The sequence below is a fragment of the Desmodus rotundus genome, chromosome 11 (genome assembly GCF_022682495.2).
Source record: "Desmodus rotundus isolate HL8 chromosome 11, HLdesRot8A.1, whole genome shotgun sequence".
In the NCBI taxonomy this organism is placed as follows: Eukaryota; Metazoa; Chordata; class Mammalia; order Chiroptera; family Phyllostomidae; genus Desmodus; species Desmodus rotundus.
Genome location: NC_071397.1, coordinates 54897713 through 54916889, shown reverse-complemented (window position 1 = coordinate 54916889; position 19177 = coordinate 54897713). Strand labels below are relative to the sequence as shown.

General features: G+C 42.3%; 1 protein-coding gene and 1 pseudogene across 3 annotated transcripts in view; both read left to right on the top strand.

Annotated features, from left to right (window-relative positions):
- Nucleotides 1-19177, top strand: part of SIM1 (SIM bHLH transcription factor 1) — a 70083-nt gene that overhangs the window by 13070 nt on the left and 37836 nt on the right. For all 3 annotated transcript variants that reach the window (XM_053914348.1, XM_053914350.1, XM_053914351.1), the window contains 6 exons: nucleotides 855-948; nucleotides 1445-1549; nucleotides 1688-1773; nucleotides 2495-2694; nucleotides 2930-3036; nucleotides 3755-3902. In XM_053914348.1, coding sequence (XP_053770323.1) covers nucleotides 855-948; nucleotides 1445-1549; nucleotides 1688-1773; nucleotides 2495-2694; nucleotides 2930-3036; nucleotides 3755-3902 — 740 coding nt within the window. The remainder of the gene's footprint in view (nucleotides 1-854; nucleotides 949-1444; nucleotides 1550-1687; nucleotides 1774-2494; nucleotides 2695-2929; nucleotides 3037-3754; nucleotides 3903-19177) is intronic.
- Nucleotides 7721-7876, top strand: LOC112297455 (U4 spliceosomal RNA; annotated as a pseudogene).

The window sequence follows — 19177 nt, the reverse complement described above, 5'->3', positions numbered from 1 at the left end:
GCCGCCAACACCACAGCACTATCTGTTCATCTGTGTGGTCATTATATTTTTCTTTAGGCCTCTACTGAAGTTCCAGCTCCTTGAGAGTAGGATCTGACTCATCCTAATATCTCCACTACTTGGATCGAAGCCTCATTCACAGAAATAAGGAGACAGTGAAAGTCTAGGCTTTGCCTTCCTGGAGAGTCTGTCAGTTTGAGGCATCAATGTAAACACACGCATGTCACACTATAGCACTACTTTATGGACTTGCTGCCTGGAAAGCCTCTCATCTCCTAAATCCCCCTCTCCCAGACTCTTTTCAGAGCCACTGGCCAGCTGCCTTCTGTCTACAATTTTTCAGACTGCCAGCCCTTCCACATCACCCAATGCCTGCTATTTCCCAAACCCTGATAGTACTCTTGCCATTAACAGATGCTGTCACTGTGGAGTCTTCCAAGACTGACAGAGGAAATCTCTGGTTCTTTCAGTGATCATCACCCCAAGAACCTAACTCATCTCTTATAGCAGGCTGTGTACCCCTATCACCTGAACAATATCTGCATGTGTATGTTCCTGATATGTCTGTTTTGTCTATTTTAGTAAATCCTGAATCTTGGAGGGCAGTAGCCTTGTCCATCACTTCCTCTGGGTCTCTTCCAGTGTGCTGCATTTCCCAGATCTTACAACTTTGGAAAAAAGCAAGAAACAAAAGACTTTTGTGCCTGATTTTCTACGCCCTATTTCCTGCCTGGCCCTCTCCACTCCATGTTTCTGCACTTCCTCCTGGGCATCTCTAACTTCTGTGCCCTTCAGTCCCATTTGTCCCGATGTCCCAGCGGTCTCTCCATTCAACTCTGTTTCTATCTCCCCAGACCCTGGATGGTTTCATCTTTGTGGTGGCCCCAGATGGGAAGATCATGTACATCTCGGAGACAGCCTCAGTCCATCTGGGTCTTTCTCAGGTAGGTGAGTGGTCCACACCTCTGGCCTTCAATGTTTACAGCCAGAGCTGGAGGCAGGAGGTAAGGGGTGGGAAGGCCTTCCCAAAGGTTTTATATGTACATTCCTGGCACGGGAAACATCTCAGCTGGCAGGAGGGCTGAATCTCTCTTTCTCCACTTCCCTTGTCCTTTAGCTTCCACCTCAAGCCTAAACAATGACTACCTTTTTGAGTATCCACCAGAGACCAAACAACGTGGGAGATGGGTTACATAGATATGGTGTGATATCTGTACCAGAATACTGACAGGGAGCTACCACTACTATTATTATTTCCTTTTGTATATAAGGAAACTGGGGCTTAGATAGCCTGCAACAGCAAAACTGGAATTCGAACTCGAGGCTGACTCTAGTGTTCTGGCTCCTGTCCTCACAAGCCTGTGGATCCCTTGCCCCAACCTTCCTGTCCCTCCATGTGGCATCCACCACTCGGAGACAGTGATACCTTCCTCTTTACAGGTAGAACTGACCGGGAATAGCATTTACGAATACATCCACCCGGCCGACCACGACGAGATGACAGCGGTGCTCACGGCTCATCAGCCCTACCACTCTCACTTTGTCCAGGGTAAGGCAGAGGCGTGCCTGCGACCCAGTCGGGCCATCACAGTCCGCTTTGGGCTTTTCCCCAGTTAGCCGGGGCAGGGACCGTGGCGCTGCGCCGCCAGTCTCACGTCCTGAGCCTCCCTCCGCTCCTCTCTCCCAGAGTACGAGATCGAGCGCTCCTTTTTCCTGAGGATGAAGTGCGTCTTGGCCAAGAGGAACGCGGGCCTCACCTGCGGCGGCTACAAGGTGCGTGGCTGAGGGGGGAAGATCCATGCCCCCTGGCGGCCGACGCCTCTTGGCCAGGTGTAGGCGAAGGGGACAGGACAAGAGGCATTTGATACATGGAAGGGACTTTCTTGTGGCAGGGACAGCACGGGAGGGAGTTTCCCCGCCCGCCTCGACCAGCTGCGGGAGGAGGGCGCATCACGAGGGGCATTGAACTTTGTAAACAACTGACACCTGGAACTACGTTTTAAGACAGTCTTACTGGGCCCGGATACTGACCGGCCGCTGGGGCTCTTAAATCAAGGGCCCATAATGGGCTTTAGGGATGTATCAAGCGTCTGAAATGATTGGTCGCGCCAGTGGGTTCAGAGTTTACTCATGGTGGCAGATTCTGACCCCCCAGAGAAGTTAAGAACCAGGGCTTTAGGTCAAATCCGTGGTTTTCCTGTTTAATGAGATTAAACATGCTGGTTCCAGGGCACCCTTTGCCATTCAGGTGCCTTAGGGTCGCAGGGCCCAGGCGTCTGCATTTTTGCAAGTCCCCAGGTAGTTCCATGAGGCAGTACAGTCATTTCCTTGAGACACCTTAGAGCACGGGTCACGTTGGACACTTGAGAGCGGGGGCGTGGCCGACATGGCATTTATGGCCTAGTTGAATCTCAAGGTTTTAATCCGTTCCCCACCTTTTTGGGTAGTTTCCTGACTGAGTGGCTGAGTCTGGCCCTGTCATTCTCTGCCGCAGGTCATTCATTGCAGCGGCTACCTGAAGATCCGCCAGTACAGCCTGGACATGTCCCCCTTCGACGGCTGCTACCAAAACGTGGGCCTGGTGGCCGTGGGCCACTCGCTGCCGCCCAGCGCCGTCACGGAGATCAAGCTGCACAGCAACATGTTCATGTTCCGCGCCAGCCTGGATATGAAGCTCATCTTCCTTGACTCCAGGTGGGTGGCGGGGCGGGGGGAGGGTGAAAGGGAAGAGGGAAAGAATCATCCCCAGCCGGAGGGCGACCCTGCTGAGTGGCTGAGAGCTCCTCCTCGACCGTAGGCGCCCATTTTGCAGATGAGGTGACTGATCGGGCCCTGCGAAGTGAGGGGGACAGCCAGATCGTTGGTGGCTGTGTAGGGTGGGGCACGCCCCCACGCCCCGCGCTCATCCCGCGGGGATTGCTCTCTGCAGAGTGGCGGAGCTGACTGGGTACGAACCTCAGGACTTGATTGAGAAGACCCTGTACCATCACGTGCACGGCTGCGACACCTTCCACCTTCGCTGCGCCCACCACCTGTGTAAGGCGCTATCTTGAGGCACCCGCACACCCCCTGCCAGTCCGCGGAGTAGGGTTGGGGAGGGGAAAGGTCGTGATGTAAGCCCCTAGCCAAAGAACAGTTGGGAGCCCGTAGTGGTGGTTGGTGAGGTCCTTTGAGCGGTTGCCCCAACCCTGGGCCTACGTTACTTCTCTGACATCCGTGGTCCCTCGCACGGTGGAGGGGGCATTTCTGAGTTTCTAAGCGAAATTCTCCAGGGAGGGGTTTTATTCTCCTATTGATATGCAGCCCTCCCCTGCCCCTGTGCCCCACAAACCTTACTAAAGATGGGTAGAAAAACCGAGGCTAGCCCACTTGGCTCACGCGCATTGATCCGTATCACTCGCTTGGCTTTTGATACTGCTCTGCTTTGAGCTTAATCTCCCGGGATGGGGAGGGTGAGCCAGGGAGTGAGCTGCCCAGACCTACCTCACCTAGTTAGAAAATCGAATGGGGGATGGGGGTGGAATCCCCCAACTCCGAGTGTCCCCTTCTTTGCCAATCGTGAGGGACCGAGGACTCAAAGCAAATTAACAAGATAATCCGTGCGTTTGGGAAGGTGCGTGTTGTCGCTGCCTCCTGCTTGGTGCACTTTAATTAGGACCCGCAGGGGACCCATACTCTCACTGCCAGGGGTTGCGTTTGGGGTCGATCGGGAGCGGGCTCGAGCGCCGCCAGCTGCCTTTTGTTTCTCCATCAGTGCTGGTGAAGGGACAGGTGACCACCAAGTACTACAGATTCCTGGCGAAACACGGCGGCTGGGTGTGGGTGCAGAGCTATGCGACCATCGTGCACAACAGCCGCTCGTCCAGGCCCCACTGTATCGTCAGCGTCAACTATGTTCTTACGTGAGTGCAAATCTGGGGCCCCTTCTCTTCCTTCAAGCGACCCTAGTCTCCACGAGTGTGCAGGTGGTGGGCACCCACCCCTGGGTTCTGCGAGCCTAGGGTACCCTGGGGACCCCTGTTTCCACACTAGTGATGTCTGCGTTGGGAGGCGGAAGCTTGAGCACTTTCATCTTTATGAAGAAGCTTCCTTCGTTATATTCTAGAGACAGATTTAGGAGTTTTTCCATCCACAGTCCATATTTGCTTTCTACTCTCTCTCTTTTAACCTTTTAAGCGAACTCTGCATTAAATAAAACTTAATGCGGCAGAAAGAAAAAAAGAGAGAGAGAGGAAAGGGTCCGCCGTACGGAGCCGTTTATGGATAACAAACAGGACATCTGTTTCACTTTTTCAAATCTGGGTTTGAAGTTCTTAATTTTAACCAGAGTCTCCAATCAAAGTTAAGAGTTCTGAGAGAGTGATTCTCCCTCTGAACCACAAAGGGGGTTTAAGTGACCAAGAGGATCTGACTTTAACCTCCATAAAGCAAAGGAACCTGAGCGAATGCTGCAAGTCTTGGCCTGCGCCCAGGCCCCGCGCGCCGTTGTCTGACGGCATCGCTGGGTGAGGACCTCGCCTTGCGGTGCGACCGTGGGTGCGGCGGGCTAGGCGGCCTCGGCAGGCGCGTTTGAGCTTTATTCTTTCTAGAAACAATAATCGTGTGGCTCTGCAGGCTGATCACGTGGCCTGGTGTGCGGCTGGAGAAGAAAGCACGTTCTGTATAATGTTTGTGAAAGTCGAAAGGTTGAAGCCTTCCTTTATGAAGAACCCTTTTGTGTGCGCAGTTGTCATTGGGTTTTTTTTTTCTTCTTCTTCTTTTTGTGGAGATTGAAATTCTTGTGATTTTAGGGGACCTCGGGAGTCATTTACTTTGGAAGAGTTGATACAGCAGGCACTCAGTAGAAATGCTAGTTTGACATTAGGAAGTTGTTTAAAGGGTGCTTTTTGGGATCAGACTATGCTATAGGTGATAAGGGCTGGATTAATTCTTTTAAACTGACAAATTAAAATGTAGTGATTGGAAATACTTTGCTTGGCAATAACACTATGTACTTTTTGCCCTCCTTAATAAGAAAATTTAATTCAATAGACTTGGAAAATGAATTTAGTCTAGATGAAAATTCAGTACTCAAGAAAATAGCTGGTTGCTGAGAAGAATCACTTTTTTTTCATTTTAGTAAAGTGCTAAAATAAATACTATTAGGCTTTTGTAATAGCACAAAAGCTGTGCATTTTAATACAGAGCAGAAAACATAGCAATATTTTGGGTATCATGAAACAAAATCATCTATTTTATGAATGCAGTTTTTCCTATTATTAAAATAAACATAAGAGAAAATGGCAAATCATAATTCATAAAATAAGCCACTCTGTGAAGCGTAAGTATTAAAGAGTGAAAAATCATGTCTGCTTACCATGGCAAGGAAATTGATATTTTTTAAGAAGGTGCTTTGTATGTCTGAGACATCACAAGCGTTATACATACAGTCTGTTCTCTGGTGGGTGCCTGTGGTTAGTAATCATTTTTTATCAAACAGCAGGGTATACAGTCGCACAGCCCCACATAAATGATCAGAATGCAAGTTAGACCTCCCAATGGGTAAACCTAATTTATGTTTGGAGTCGTTTTGAAATATTCTGTTTTGTTTTCCAGCGCATAAGTGTGTTTTCTTTCTTCTGTTGACTCTGTCATTCTTCACTTTACACACTTCTTCAGGGCTTCGGGGTTAGGCTACCAACTTCACATCAGATTTAACAGATGTAATGAGGATAGATGATTTACAGAAGAAAAAATAGCATGGCACATGTTTTTCTGAATGTTTTATGTCTCTAAGTGAAAATAGAAATAAACACAAGCACACAAAATGAAAAGCTGAAATTGATTACCCTTTTATGCGTCTCAGCTCAAAATCTTTGTATAAAAATTCTTAGGACAATTTTTATGGCTGTGAATGTGGAAACTGCCTTAGATAAAATGTCATCGAGTGGCTCCGTGTATGTCGACAGGATTTTCATAATGAACAGGTTGCACTTTGTTTGATGTGTATATCACACATCTGGCCGGAAGTTACTAATTTACATTGTCTTAGCAAATTAAATAGATGACTATTGATTCTCTATGGTAGCAGTGAACTACAACATACATTTGTTTTCAGGACTAGTTCTCTATGAAGCCTGAGAATGATAAGTGAATTCTTTCCAAATACACTACCTCAAGCAATGTACTTGAAGAACCACAAGCCCCTCAAATAATTTGACAGGCCAGATGTTTTCCAAATTCAGACATTTTAATAGCATACATTTTGAAGGGATTTTCATGTCATGAAAGTGGAGAGAACTTTAAATAAGCATTCGTCAAATGAAGGTGTGCATTTGGTGGAAACCACATTCATAAGAAGCTCATTTGTTAAATTCCCAATGGTAAATTTATTATTGACATTAACATATGCCTAGAAAAAAATAGTCATCATTATCTAACAAAAGGAGTAGCAAATAGAAGTATTTAGTTCCTTGTTTTAATCAGCAGCTACAACAGTGCATACAGGAGTTTTAGAGGTTACTGGTGGTTGCCCTGATGCTTCACTGACTTTCGTATGATCACCAGACAGAAGTCTGCTGTTCTGAAATTCTGGAGAAGAGAGCGATAGGACACTATGATGAAATTTAAAAAATTCTCTTAGTTCTTCTCTGGCTCCTTGAAGTTCCCTGAGGCTTCTATAGCTCTTCATTAAATCTTAGCCCACTTCCCCCAGTCACCTACCCACCAACACCCATTAAAAACCACACACACACACTGGCCAGTTCATGATCTTCTGCAAGATAAACATGCTGTATTAGCTTTATGTGCCACATTAAAAAAAATTTCTCTTACAAATTTTGGTGCTCGTGGACTTTGAAATAAGTGTTAAGCACGATAGGCCCTGCTCCCTAATTATTCTCAAGAAGGATAGGTTCATGGAGCTGGTGTCTAGTAACAGTGGATGTTGGGGAAAGTCCAGAAAGACAGGGAGAGGAAAGCATACTGTGCAAAACCTGAGTAGTTTTCTTGAAATCCTTTTTTTTTGAGTTTATTTAATTAGTAGTATTAATTATCAATTGGCCAGATAAAAATCATTATTTAGTGTGAAGAAAATAAAAAATGTGGAACATCCAATAAACTATGAAAAGGAATTTCTAGAAAATGAAAAGCCTTGATTCTCTTTGTATTTTTAAACTTTATATGTTTTAAAAATAAAATGTTTAAAAATCTACTTTTAAGAACAAACCAATGAGATGTTAAAAGTCCATTTTAAAATGTTTTAAAACATTTTTTTGAAGCATACAAAAAGTTAAAAGAATGTATGGTTATTATTATTATTATTTATTTTTTTAGTCTTTTAAAAATATTTATTTATTTATTTATTTATTTTCAGAGAGGGGCAAGGGAGGGAGAAAGAGAGGGAGAGAAATATCGACGTGAGAGAGAAACAGATTGGTTGCCTCTCGCACGGGGCAATGCCCAGCCAACTGAGCCACACCGGTCAGGGCTAATGATTATTATTTTTAAGGATCAAAAAATTAAATCTATATTGCTATAGCTTACTAAATCAAAAGGTTATTCCCTATAGGTCATGTTATCTATAAGACATATTTGCTTTATCTATCAAATTTTTTCTATTTATATGCCTCTATTTGTATGTGCATTTTGTCTCCATAGGGCATATTTAAAATGTTCAAAATTACTGCATGTAGCAATTGAAAAAAACATACATGCAAGCTAGTTTATTGGTGCCACTAAAAGCTTTGTGCAGTGGCAGTATCGTAGCCAATGAGGTTTATCTGAGGTGCAATTATTGCTAATTAAAAATACACTGCCCCTGAAATTCTTTAGGCACTCACTGTTGTATAACCTTAATTAGACTGATTAATAGACAATATTTTACGAGGGGTCTTCTATAGTGGTAGAATGTGGTAAATGTTAATGTATTTAAACTAGACTTCTGATGAGAATTATAAGCTAATACAATTCTGATATTTTACCTAGAAAGTAAAAGAGGGAGAGAGAGAGAAGATTTAAGGAGTGTTTTGGTAATTTTGGAATCAGGCAGATTTAAAATCTTCCATCATTTTTTTGTTGTTGTTGTTGCTAAAGAAGATTACTCTGTTTGTTTATTTCCTCAGTTTAGGATGGAACACAATTATAGTAAAAAATCTCACATACTGTTTTAGAGTGATCACTGATCACAGAGAAGGAGGCAATTTTCTTTGTTAAAATTTCTATTTTAGTTATGCAAAGAGCAGAATAGAGAGAATTTACATTAGTGGTCTATATTATATTTGCTATCAATAAATAACCCTTTTGAATTGGCAAAATTAAGGCAAGTTCCAAAGGAGACATATTTCCTTCATGGAAAAGAAAAAACAAAGGTGTCTACACTGTAATTATTTCAGGTCCCACAATTTTGTTCTCCTTTGCACAAAACCATTGTAGTTCTCACAATTAAAAGGATTTTTAAGTATTAATACATTCTGTGAAAATTAAACCTCATGTATCCTCACCATAAAGCAACAAACATTAAAATATGCTCACATTAGTTTTCTCTTTCAAGTATAATAACGGTGACTTAATTTGGACATTTAAAAATTTTTTAAATTAATCTAAAGATCCAGTGATATTATTGTTATTACTACAAGGATATTTAAAAAATCATTTTTAAAAACTTGACTAATAAAATGTAGAGTTACAGAAATAGATTTTATTTCCTGGTTCACAAAACTAATCTTTTATGTTATAAATAATGTCGAATAAAGTACTTTTTGTCTTAGCAACCTACAACAAAATATAAAATAATTTACTTTCATGCCTTGAATCTATGGAGTGCATGTTGTATAGATTTAATATTTTGATCATTAAAAGTAATGATCATGCATTAATGTATACCCATAAATTAGATTTGATCCTTGTGTTTGATCTTTATTATGATAATATTGGACATCAAAGCTGCAGTTGTCTTTTCCAAATGATCTTTAAAACAAAAATTTCTTTTTATCCTCACCTGAGGACATGCTTATTGATTTTAAAGAGAGGGAGAGAAATATTGATATGAGAGAGAAACATTGGTTGGTTGCCTTTCGTAGGCTCCCTGACTGGGGATTGAACCTGCAACCCAGGCATGTGCCCTGACCAGGAATGGAACCTGCGACCTTTTGGTCGAAGGGACAATGCTCCAGCCAAGTGAGTCACACCACTGGCTAGGGATCAAATGGTCTTTTATGTAATTGAATCTTTATACAAACAATTAAAGACACATTTGTGTTAATAGTAACTTATGAGATGTAACAACCAAAAGTATTAATAGTAATTAGTAGTAACTTTACAACCACCAAACACTTTATTAAAAGAAAGAGCTGGGAGATTTAGTCTATTTTACAGTATATAACACTAATACTCATTCAAATAATCTTATCCTCGTATACTTTCACTTATATTTATTTTTTTAATTGAAATAATCTGTGTTTAATCTTGAATTCATTATTTACACCCAAAATTTGTACTTTTTTTTTTTTTTTTTTTACAAATGCCAAGTACATATTTCTTTCAAACTACTGTCCCATATGTTAGCTGAGTTGCTCCTTTGACAGCTCTGTAGGGTGGTTTGGGCAGGGATCACATTCCCCATTTTCTAGATGAGGAAACTAGGGTCCTATATACCTAAGTAATTCAAGAAACTAGTATTAAAGCCTAGGGTGTCAACTCCTGCTGCACTGTGAGATTCTCTGCCTGGAGTAGGTTAGGGGTGGATGTAGGGGGAAAAATGTCTGGGGTGGGGGATGGATTTAAAGGACAAAGGCCTAAGGGTTCAGCCCACCCAACTTCTAGATAGGCTTTCATTTGATCTCCTAATGGAAGATCAAAAGCTGCCTCTGCTTCTGCTTCACAAGTTTATACAGATATTGATGATTTAGTGGTTTAAGTTTGGCTAAGCTATCTTCTCACTGATATTCAATTAAGAATAAATCTTTTTTGTCCTATGTCTCACTAAGGACATTTTCATTTTGTAAGAATAAAAAACGTGGCCTGCAGACATTTTAGTTTTTTACTGAATTGCTTGCCTTTAGATTCCAAAGATATATTATTGCTAATTATTTCATTTTTGCAACCAGATTTATTCCTTTATGTTCTTTTTAAACAAAAGTATTAAAACCAATGGCAGTGGATTGGCAAACCATGCCATCCTTTCTGTCAGAATTACCTGCTGTGACAGTGGAGTATTTCCTAGATGACGTGTGTGTCCGTGTGTGGGTGGGATACAGAATCGGCCCCTTTCTGTTTTCCTGGAGAGTGGCAGGAAAGGTTGTGCACTGGGGACTCTGTTCAGGGCCTGGGGATGGAGAGCTTCTCCATATGCTCGGGGCAGGTGTATCATCCTCTGGCCCTTTGGCAAGGTTGCTGCTCAGCTGCTTCCCTCTCCCCAGGCCTCTCTGGCCTCCACTTCTTCAATTGTTGTTGGCCTGGGTAGCACAGACTCCCAGGACCTCTCCTTTAGTTCCTGCATGGAGTCCACTGGGTGTGTGCTAAATGACCAGCACCATCACTTATCTCTGGCTTTCTAGCCCAGCTGTTGGGAGGAAAAAGCTTCTGATCTTTCAGTCACATCATGGAAAATCATGGATCATTGCCTTATTTGAAAGCAGGGATCCATACGTGTTATTGTGCCTGGAAGGACAAATTCCAATGTGGCTTTCCTTGAACTCCAGAAAAGCATATTTTGTCTTTGACCTAGTCTATTCATGTTGCAAACTCTCTCTCTTGTTTGGTACAAGGTCTGTGTGTGTGTGTGTGTGTGTGTCTTGGATTATGCCTGTCTTGATAATTGAGTAAAAGGCTACTACTCCTTTCTTCTTATCCAGTGCTTTCCTCTCTGTGCTCTATTCTCATTGGCTTGTGACATCTTTCCAGGTGAGCAGATAGTGAAAGAAAATATATTTGGGTTGAGGTTCTGGTGTGTGTGCTTAAGCCAAAAGGATTGGTTGGAGTTTGGGTGAAACCTGGAAATACCTGACTGCCCATCAATGGGGGAATTTAACATTCTGCCTAGTCTGAAGGGGGACCTTGTCACTGTTTCCTTTCCCCTGCCTCAGCCGTTCCAAGGTCCAGGGAGCTGTCAGGGGAGACAGGTGGTCTGTGGTGATGGCAGGGCTAAGGGAGATGAGGGGAAAACTTTTGTGGGGAATTGACAACGTTCAGGGTCTGGCTGAGTCTAGGCCATCTGTTTACCATCTGTGGTTTTTACTCTGGGAAGCTATATTGCAGTAGGATCAAGATTTTGTCTTTATGAAACTGTATAGGGTCATGCAAGGAAACCTGCAAGGAAAAGGCATGAGCTGTGGTATCAGACGGATCTGGGTTTGTGTATGCTTTGCTGTGTAAGAGCTGTGAGACTTTGAGCATTGAGCACAGCTGAAGTCTTTGGCCCTCTGTTTTCCCATCTGCGAAATGGGGACAAGTGTACCCAACTTTTAAGATTGAGGGGGGTTAAATGAGATAATGTATCTATAGCACAGTACCTGACAGAAAGCAAGTGCTCAAAGAATCTTAACTATTTAGCACTGGCCAATTATGAGATGTCAATTGAAATACTTCGGAAGGGGATACATAATCACCTCTTTTACTCAAGTTTCTAAATCCTCAAATCCACACATTTAAAAGTTTACTTTCTCCCTCCTTCTCAGTCCCTCAACACACACACCTGCAAGGAGTGTGCTTTCTGTGTGTGGTGGTTTGTACAGTCGGGTTAAGCTCACCCTGTTCTTAACTGCTGCCATTGTATATCTGAAAGGGAGCTGAGATTTCTGCTGGGAGGGAGGTAAACCAGCCTTTACCAAGTGCATTGTTTATGCCAGACAAGATCGAAGGCCTTTACTGGTGGAATGGTGCTTTACAGGAAAAAGGAAGGTTCTAAGAAACTAACTTCTGTCAAATTTCTAAGGTTAATTTAGTTGGAATTAGTATTTTGTCAGCTTCATCAATGTCAGTAATTATAATATGAAGTAAATAAAATGTGCAACACTAGCATTTAAAAAAATTCCTTTTTATCCTCACCTGAGGACATTCTTTCGTTGCTTTTGGTGGGGGTGGGGGAAAGAGAGAGAAAGAGAGAAACATCAATAGGTTGCTTTCTTGTATGCATCTCCGACCGGGAATCAAACCTACAACCTGGTCATAGGGAATGGAATCCATGACCTTTTGGTCTACAGGACGATGCTCTAACCAACTGAGCCATACCAGCCAGGGTGCAACAGTGGTATTTTTTATGGTGTTCATTGAAGTCTTGTGTATATTCTCTGTTACTCTGCATGGACTGGGTATGGCTGTATCTCCAGTGTCTCACAGAGTATGGCAGATTGCAGTGATTTATTGGAGGAACACATGAAGCAGAAGTGTTGGCATCTCTTGAGTAGTTGATAATTTCGTTGGAGAAATAGAAACGTTCCATTTAAATATCTAGGAACTCAGATTAGCCCAGTTTGAAATGATAAGGCACACTTGCACTATTTGCTGAGGTCATAAAATTCAAAGGAGTTTGAAGTGAGGGTGGAGCTATCAGGGAAGGAGTAGAATTTTAGGAAAGCAGAGGTAGGGTCTTCTGAGATGAAACAGTGACTTATACATATTTGTCTCATTATTCTTTCCCCATAGTATCCCCTGAAACACAGTTACCACTCTTCAAACTAGATTTAATAGTGCTTGTCTCACTGCTCCTGTCTAAGCTGGGTTTTCTTTCCTTCTTCACCTTGAACCTTTCTTGTTGGAACTGAACATGTTGGAAATTATTTTCACTAGGGCTGTTACCTTTCCTAAATTATTACTGATATATCTTCAACATGTTCACGGGACTTTAGGAATAAGTTAGTATTTTTAACATCTAGGCATAGCATAGTTTTTAAAGTTTTAAGGGCTTTAAAACTAAATGAATGTAAAAACCTACTGAAATGAATATACAGTGATACCACGTGTATAATGGTTGTATTTTTAAAATTATCTGTAGAAAACAAATGTGAGGTGTACATCAGAACCACAAACACGAGTGAATTGGAGGAGATGGAAGTACAAGGTACATGTACAGGTGGTTCCAGATTTGCAGAACCAGAAGGTCTCCCCAGTGCTGTATTCGACATCATAACCCTGCTGTTCCTAAAATCTGACGCAGCCTAGTCTTCTTAGTGAGACGTTTGAAACCCTGACAAACACAGGGTGGTATTACAAGGTATTTGAAAAATGTGTTATGAAATGAGATCTCAGTGCATTGTATTAGGCAACATGGCACATTAGTTAAGAGCTTGGGTTCTGGGTCTATTGCCTGTTCAAACTCTATTCCTGCCCCTCACTGACTCTGCTACTGTGGGCAAATTGCTTAACTTTACTGTCTTTCCATTTTTTTAAAATCCCTAAAATGCAGGTAATGATAACATCTACCTCATAGAGTTGTTGGAACATTAAATATGATAATGTGTGAGGTTCTTGGCACTGTGTTTAACACAAAGTAACATTGAGTGAATGTGAATTTTAGGGTGCTTATTTCAATGAAACCAAATGAAATAATTTTTAACTTGCCGATAAACACAAAAATCAATGTCTGTGAGTCTTTGGACTGAAGAAGGGAATGTGTGAGCCTTCAGAAGGCAGCGGGCTGCCCACGAATGAGAAATCAGCAGCGATTCTGCTACATCTGGAAAGGATTGTCAGAACCTTCTTCAGTCGGCTAGGTCTTTCCGCATTCATAAACGGTATATGGAGCACCTATCATGTGTCAGGCCGAGTTCTGGGGATCGAAACAAATAAGACAGTATCTGCAGGAAAAAGAAATGAACACAAGTATAAGCTGAATCGTAGCTTGATTTCCCTGTAGGCTTGCTCAGGACTGAGATTCCTTCCTGGAGGGAAGTTTCCATCCACAATTAGAAAAAAGAGAGCGTGAGGTGGCCTGGAGCTGCCTGGGTCACCCCTGGAGAATAAACTTGCAGATGTGGTCAGACTCCCCTCGGGTTAGATGGCATGGAGAGGGTGGAGGCAGTGGGAGGAGCTAGGCCCCTGCGTGTGTGCGCTGGGCGCATGTGTTGAGGAAGATCCTGATTGGCAGCAAAGTCCTGGCTGCAGTGTGGAGAGTCCAGCTTTAACTCTCACAAGGATGACATTGTCCCGGGCAGGTCCTGTGTATCTCATTCCCTCAGCCAGAGAGAGCACTTGTGCTTCAGTGTTGATGAGGTGATATTTTTGCTGCTTTGAATGCGATTTTTAAATATTTTGGGGTTTTACTTCTCATAGGATTCTGAATCTCAGCAAATTTTTATTGTTGATATTTTTACAGATGTCCTCCATTTCCCCCTCTCCCCCACCCCTTTGCCCACCTCCACTCAGCCCCCCTGCCCCTGCTCCCCTGGCCTTCACCACACTATTGTCAGCAAATTTCTAAATTGAACAATCACTGTAGATTAAAAACTCTGTAGATTTATTACATTTTTAAAAATGTTGCCAATTATTTTAAGCTTTTTTTTTTTTTTTTAACTTTTGCATTGCTGTTCTGCCCTGGAGAGACTGCAAGATGATTGTCAGCTCCTGAAGGAGGGAAGGAAGATGCTGTTTGTTGCCATACTTAGGTCAGGGAGTAAGAAGGACTCGCACTTGAGGGGCTCAAATGTGAGGACTCAAGGAGGGCAGAGGCGCAGCAAGTCCAAGAGATTGCGTCAATACAGCATAGCTAATGGGTGGGTGTACCTACCCAGAGGCAGGGCTTTACGGTCCAGATTCTCTTTAAGCGGATACCATTGTACTGGGGGAACCACATGAAATCACCACTTCTGTATATTAAGATAGTATAATACCGGCAATTTCATATGATTCTATTGAATATTTAAGAAGTGATGTGATATTTTGCAGAGATTTTTGCAAAGGTCTATAGACACTTTACTCTATTGTCCAATATGGGGTCTCCACAAGGTGACTCACGTTTCAGGTGTACTCAGAACCCAGTCAGTGGGCATGTAATATGCTCACCCCAGGCCTGACCCCATCTCCTTTTCACCAGTTTAGCTGTCAACAGTTATGACATTTTCACAAAACAGCAATTGGTAAGCACCACGCATAGAACATTATTTTGTTTAGAACATCTAATATTTTACTAGGATCCAAATGGGAGCCTCTGTCTTTAGTGGAAGGATCTTTTCCCTTTGATTGATTGCTAAATGGATAGAGCCTGTGGAAGGATCTTTCCCCCCCCCCCCCCGGGATTTCTTGTTCAAACAGAATTTGTTGTATCCACATTAGTAAAGCCCTGTTAATATGGGCTGCTGGCCAGATTGGGAAAATAGCCTCATTATATTGAACCGGATGTCAGACTGGTACCCATTAAGTTGGGATTCTCTCTGTGTTTGTACTTTTAAACCCAAGTCCCTTGCCACCTTTTACATCTCTCAGAGAAGAGCAACATTCTCTGGTAATGCAATCTGAGAACGCACTGTGTCGCCTCCTCTGACTAAAAACCATTACAAAAGCAGAGTCCTGGGTTCTGAGCACTTTGAGGGGTTTGTGGCTCGCTGCTGCTCTTCAGTCATGCATTTTACTCTGTGCTTGTGATGACTGTCATGTGTGCTGGCTGCTGAAGGTAAGAACTCCCGAGGTTTACTGCCTTCAACACTCCCATTATTTGATATCGGTGTCCACATATACAACAGGAAAAGAGCATCTTTTTCTCAAAACTAACCAAATGCAACACAAGGCTTTTCATTTTGATTTTTATAAGCTGTTAAGAGACTAATAATGTTGGGAGTTACCTCATTTCTATTAGCTGTTGAAGTCTTACTATAGTCTGACAAAGTGAAGTATTTGTTGTGCTGGATTTGAGTAATGGACCCCTGCAGGGTTACAGCTCAGGAATGCTGGAAGGCTGAAGCCCACAACAAGGAGGGCAGAGTGGGTGTCAATTTTATTCTTCCAATTAGAGCAGTTAAAGAAATATCAAAGTGCAGGGTAGCATTTTATTGTGAGGACTAATTGAAAACCAGGGGAAAATATTTAGAGACACGATGTGGCATTTTACATTATCATCTTTTCTATTTGTGTCTCTTCTTTGTCAACTCAATAGGACCTTCATTATAAACAAATTTCTATCATTAGAATCAGCTTAATTTCTGTTGCTATAATTAGGAGTACGGTAAGAAATGTTGCAGAGTATATTTCTTCCTATGGAAAACAGGGCGGTTCTTGCATTGGCTGAGCAAGTATTTCCCTAGTGCCTTCTCTGTGCTAGGGCTGTCTGTGACCAAGACAGACATGATCCCTCCCCTCACAGAGCATAAATTTAAGTGTGAAAAATAGATAGTACTTACAAACAAATATGTAGTGTTAGGGAATGAAAGGAAAAAAATAAGCAGGACAAAGAGATGGGAATGATTAGGGAAGGCCTCTCTGCAGACTCCTGAATGAAGGGAAGGAAGCAGCTATGTTGGGACCTGCAAGGAGAGCATTCCAGGGCAGTAGGAAGCAAGTGCAAAGGCCCCGAGGCAGAAACCAGCTTGGCAAATTGATAAACAGAGAGTGTCACTGTGGCTGGAGCAGAAAAAGGCAATGGGAGAATGGAAGGTGATGATGTTAGGATAGGAGAGTCAGACCACGTTGGGTCCTGATGGCTTTGGGAAGCCATCAGAGAGTTCTAAACGAAGGCATGGCATGAGCTAATTTAAGCTACGAAAAGATCATCCTGGCTGGTGTGAAGTATAGGGTTGGGAAGGGGCAAGGGTAGAGGAAGGGAGACCAGCTGGGCAGTGATTGTAATTGTCTAGGTGAGAGAAGATAATGGCTTAAAAGACAGAACTAGTGAAAAGTCAGATTGAGGATTTGTTTTGAAAATAGACAATTGGGGTTTGCAGATGGATTAGATGTGAATTGTGGAAAAAGTGGGGAGTCAGCAATAGCACCTAGGTTTCTAGCCTGAGCAACTGAAGTGAATGGTGAGAAGGAACATATTTGTGGGTAGGGGAAGCAATTAGTAATGTTTGTTTTGAGATGCCTGTCTTTTATCTGAGTGGATGTTTCAGGTAAAGGATCTGAGTGTCTGTGAAGTAGGGAGGTCTGGGCTGGAGACTGGGAATTTCAAGCCAGTAGCATGGATGAGATCATTAGAAAGTGGGTGTTAATAGAAAAGCAGCCTGAAGACCAAGCCCTGAGGCTCTCCAGTGTTATGGGGTCTGTAGAACAGGAGGTGCCCGAAAGGAGGCTGAGAGGGATGAAAGCAGTTTGGTGAAAGATGGTGAGGTCAGGCGTGGGGAAAGTGCAAATTTTGTCTTTGGCATGTTTTCTCCCTTTTCAGTGGTTTTCCATCTTCTTCATGGTGCCCTTTCACCAGATTCCTTTAGTTTTCCTCATCCCAGATAACAACTGCTCTAGTTCTCAAAGTATGGTCTCCTGATTGGCAGCACCAGCACCACCCAGAGAGGAGGGGTTGTTAAAAATGAAAATTGTGGGTTCTACCCTAGGCTTACAAATGAGAAGCTCTAAGGGGTAGGGCCCAGTAAGCTGTGTTTTAATAATAAACTTTTCAGGTACTTCTGATGCATGCTAAAGATTGAGAACCACTGCTCTAGGGAAAAAGAACTGTTGAAATGAATCAATGAAAGGTAATAAATGAGGCTTCTAAATTATTCTTTTCTGAGCCTTCTGCTAAAGGCAAAGAAATAAATATCTAATAGTGGATTTTAAGTATCAGCCAGTGGACCAGTATTGAGAAATTTTCATGGGTGGGTCAAGAACCCTTCTTAAATCCTATAAATCACAAAAGCAGGTAGCTGCCTATTCTATTTTTGGTAATGGGGTTTTATTGGTAACTATGTATTTTGTACAGAATTATACAAGCTCTCTGACTTTAAATATAGAGACAATTAAAATTTTGGCATTTTAGTGGACGATCTAAAATGTCTAGCAATAATTTAGAAATTATTTTGGTTAAACACAGCATATCTACCAGGCAATTTTAAATAGTGTCTGAATTCTGAGGCACATAATAATAATGGTAGAACATTTGTGGAATTGTGAATTTTTATTCATAAAATACAACTCAAATATATTTTAGCCATTTAAATAATAGAGTTTAATGTATATTTAGTCAAGCATTATAGTAGTAAGGGCTTAAAGAGATTAGAAATAAATGAATCCAATTAAAGAACGTCTGTGAGTTTGATATGTCATAGGTATGAATGAAGTGTTTGCATAGCAACTGTAAAGAAACCATTAAGGATTAACCATCTATAAAAGGTTTAATCAAGAATAAATGATATAGGGCATATTTTAAAATACGTAAGTTAAACAAATGAAGATTTGTACATTTGAACACATAGCATCATTCCATCGTTTTTGATGCATCATTTCCTTAGGGAGTTCGAAGTCTGAGGGTCTACTTCTCTGTAACGTGCAGACATGCCAGTACCTTTGTGTTGTGCACAGAAGAGCAGAGCTTCCAACAGTGCCGTGAGGTTTGGCCTTGCGGGGCCTCCCCATGCAAGGCCCTGTAGAGAATTTGGGGACCCTGTGGCTTTGAACCTGGGATCCAGGTTTTCCAGTGTTATAGGAAAGTTATTTCTTTATGAGTACAGGTACCTTTCCTGTTCCTGGAGTTTGTATGGAGTTAAAAATTAGAGCTATAGTTCTTTCACCCTTTCTGCCAGAGGATATGTTTAGGGTTTAAGATTCAGCTTTGCAAGGGTCAGGAGAACTAGGTAAGAAAGTCATTCCTTTGAGAATAACACTTCAGCATCATATAAGGTGGTAGGTGGTTGGTTCCCCCATAGCTCCTCTATCTTTGTCACTGGGAGAATTTTAAGGGGAACATACATTTGAAAAACATCAGCTTAATAAATGACAAGGAAGGAGAGAGAGCTGGACACCAAGGATGGGAGGTGGGAAAGAATGGAGGGAGATAGAAAAGAGGGGACGAGAATAATGTGTGCATTTTATTTTTTACTTGTTGGAAAATTTAAAAAGAAAAACTTGGTTGAAATTGGTATTGCTTTTTCTTTGTTTTTATTTGGCTCGCCCTCCACCATCCCGCAATGGACTAAAATTCAGGTTGTGATTGTGGGAGACGAGAGTCATAATTTTTAATTTATGCCTTTGATGAAAGAGGCAGCACATTTTGCATTTCATTTGTTCAGATCTAACCTTTAAACACCAGCCTCCACCCCCTCCCCTCCCCTCAATAAAAGAA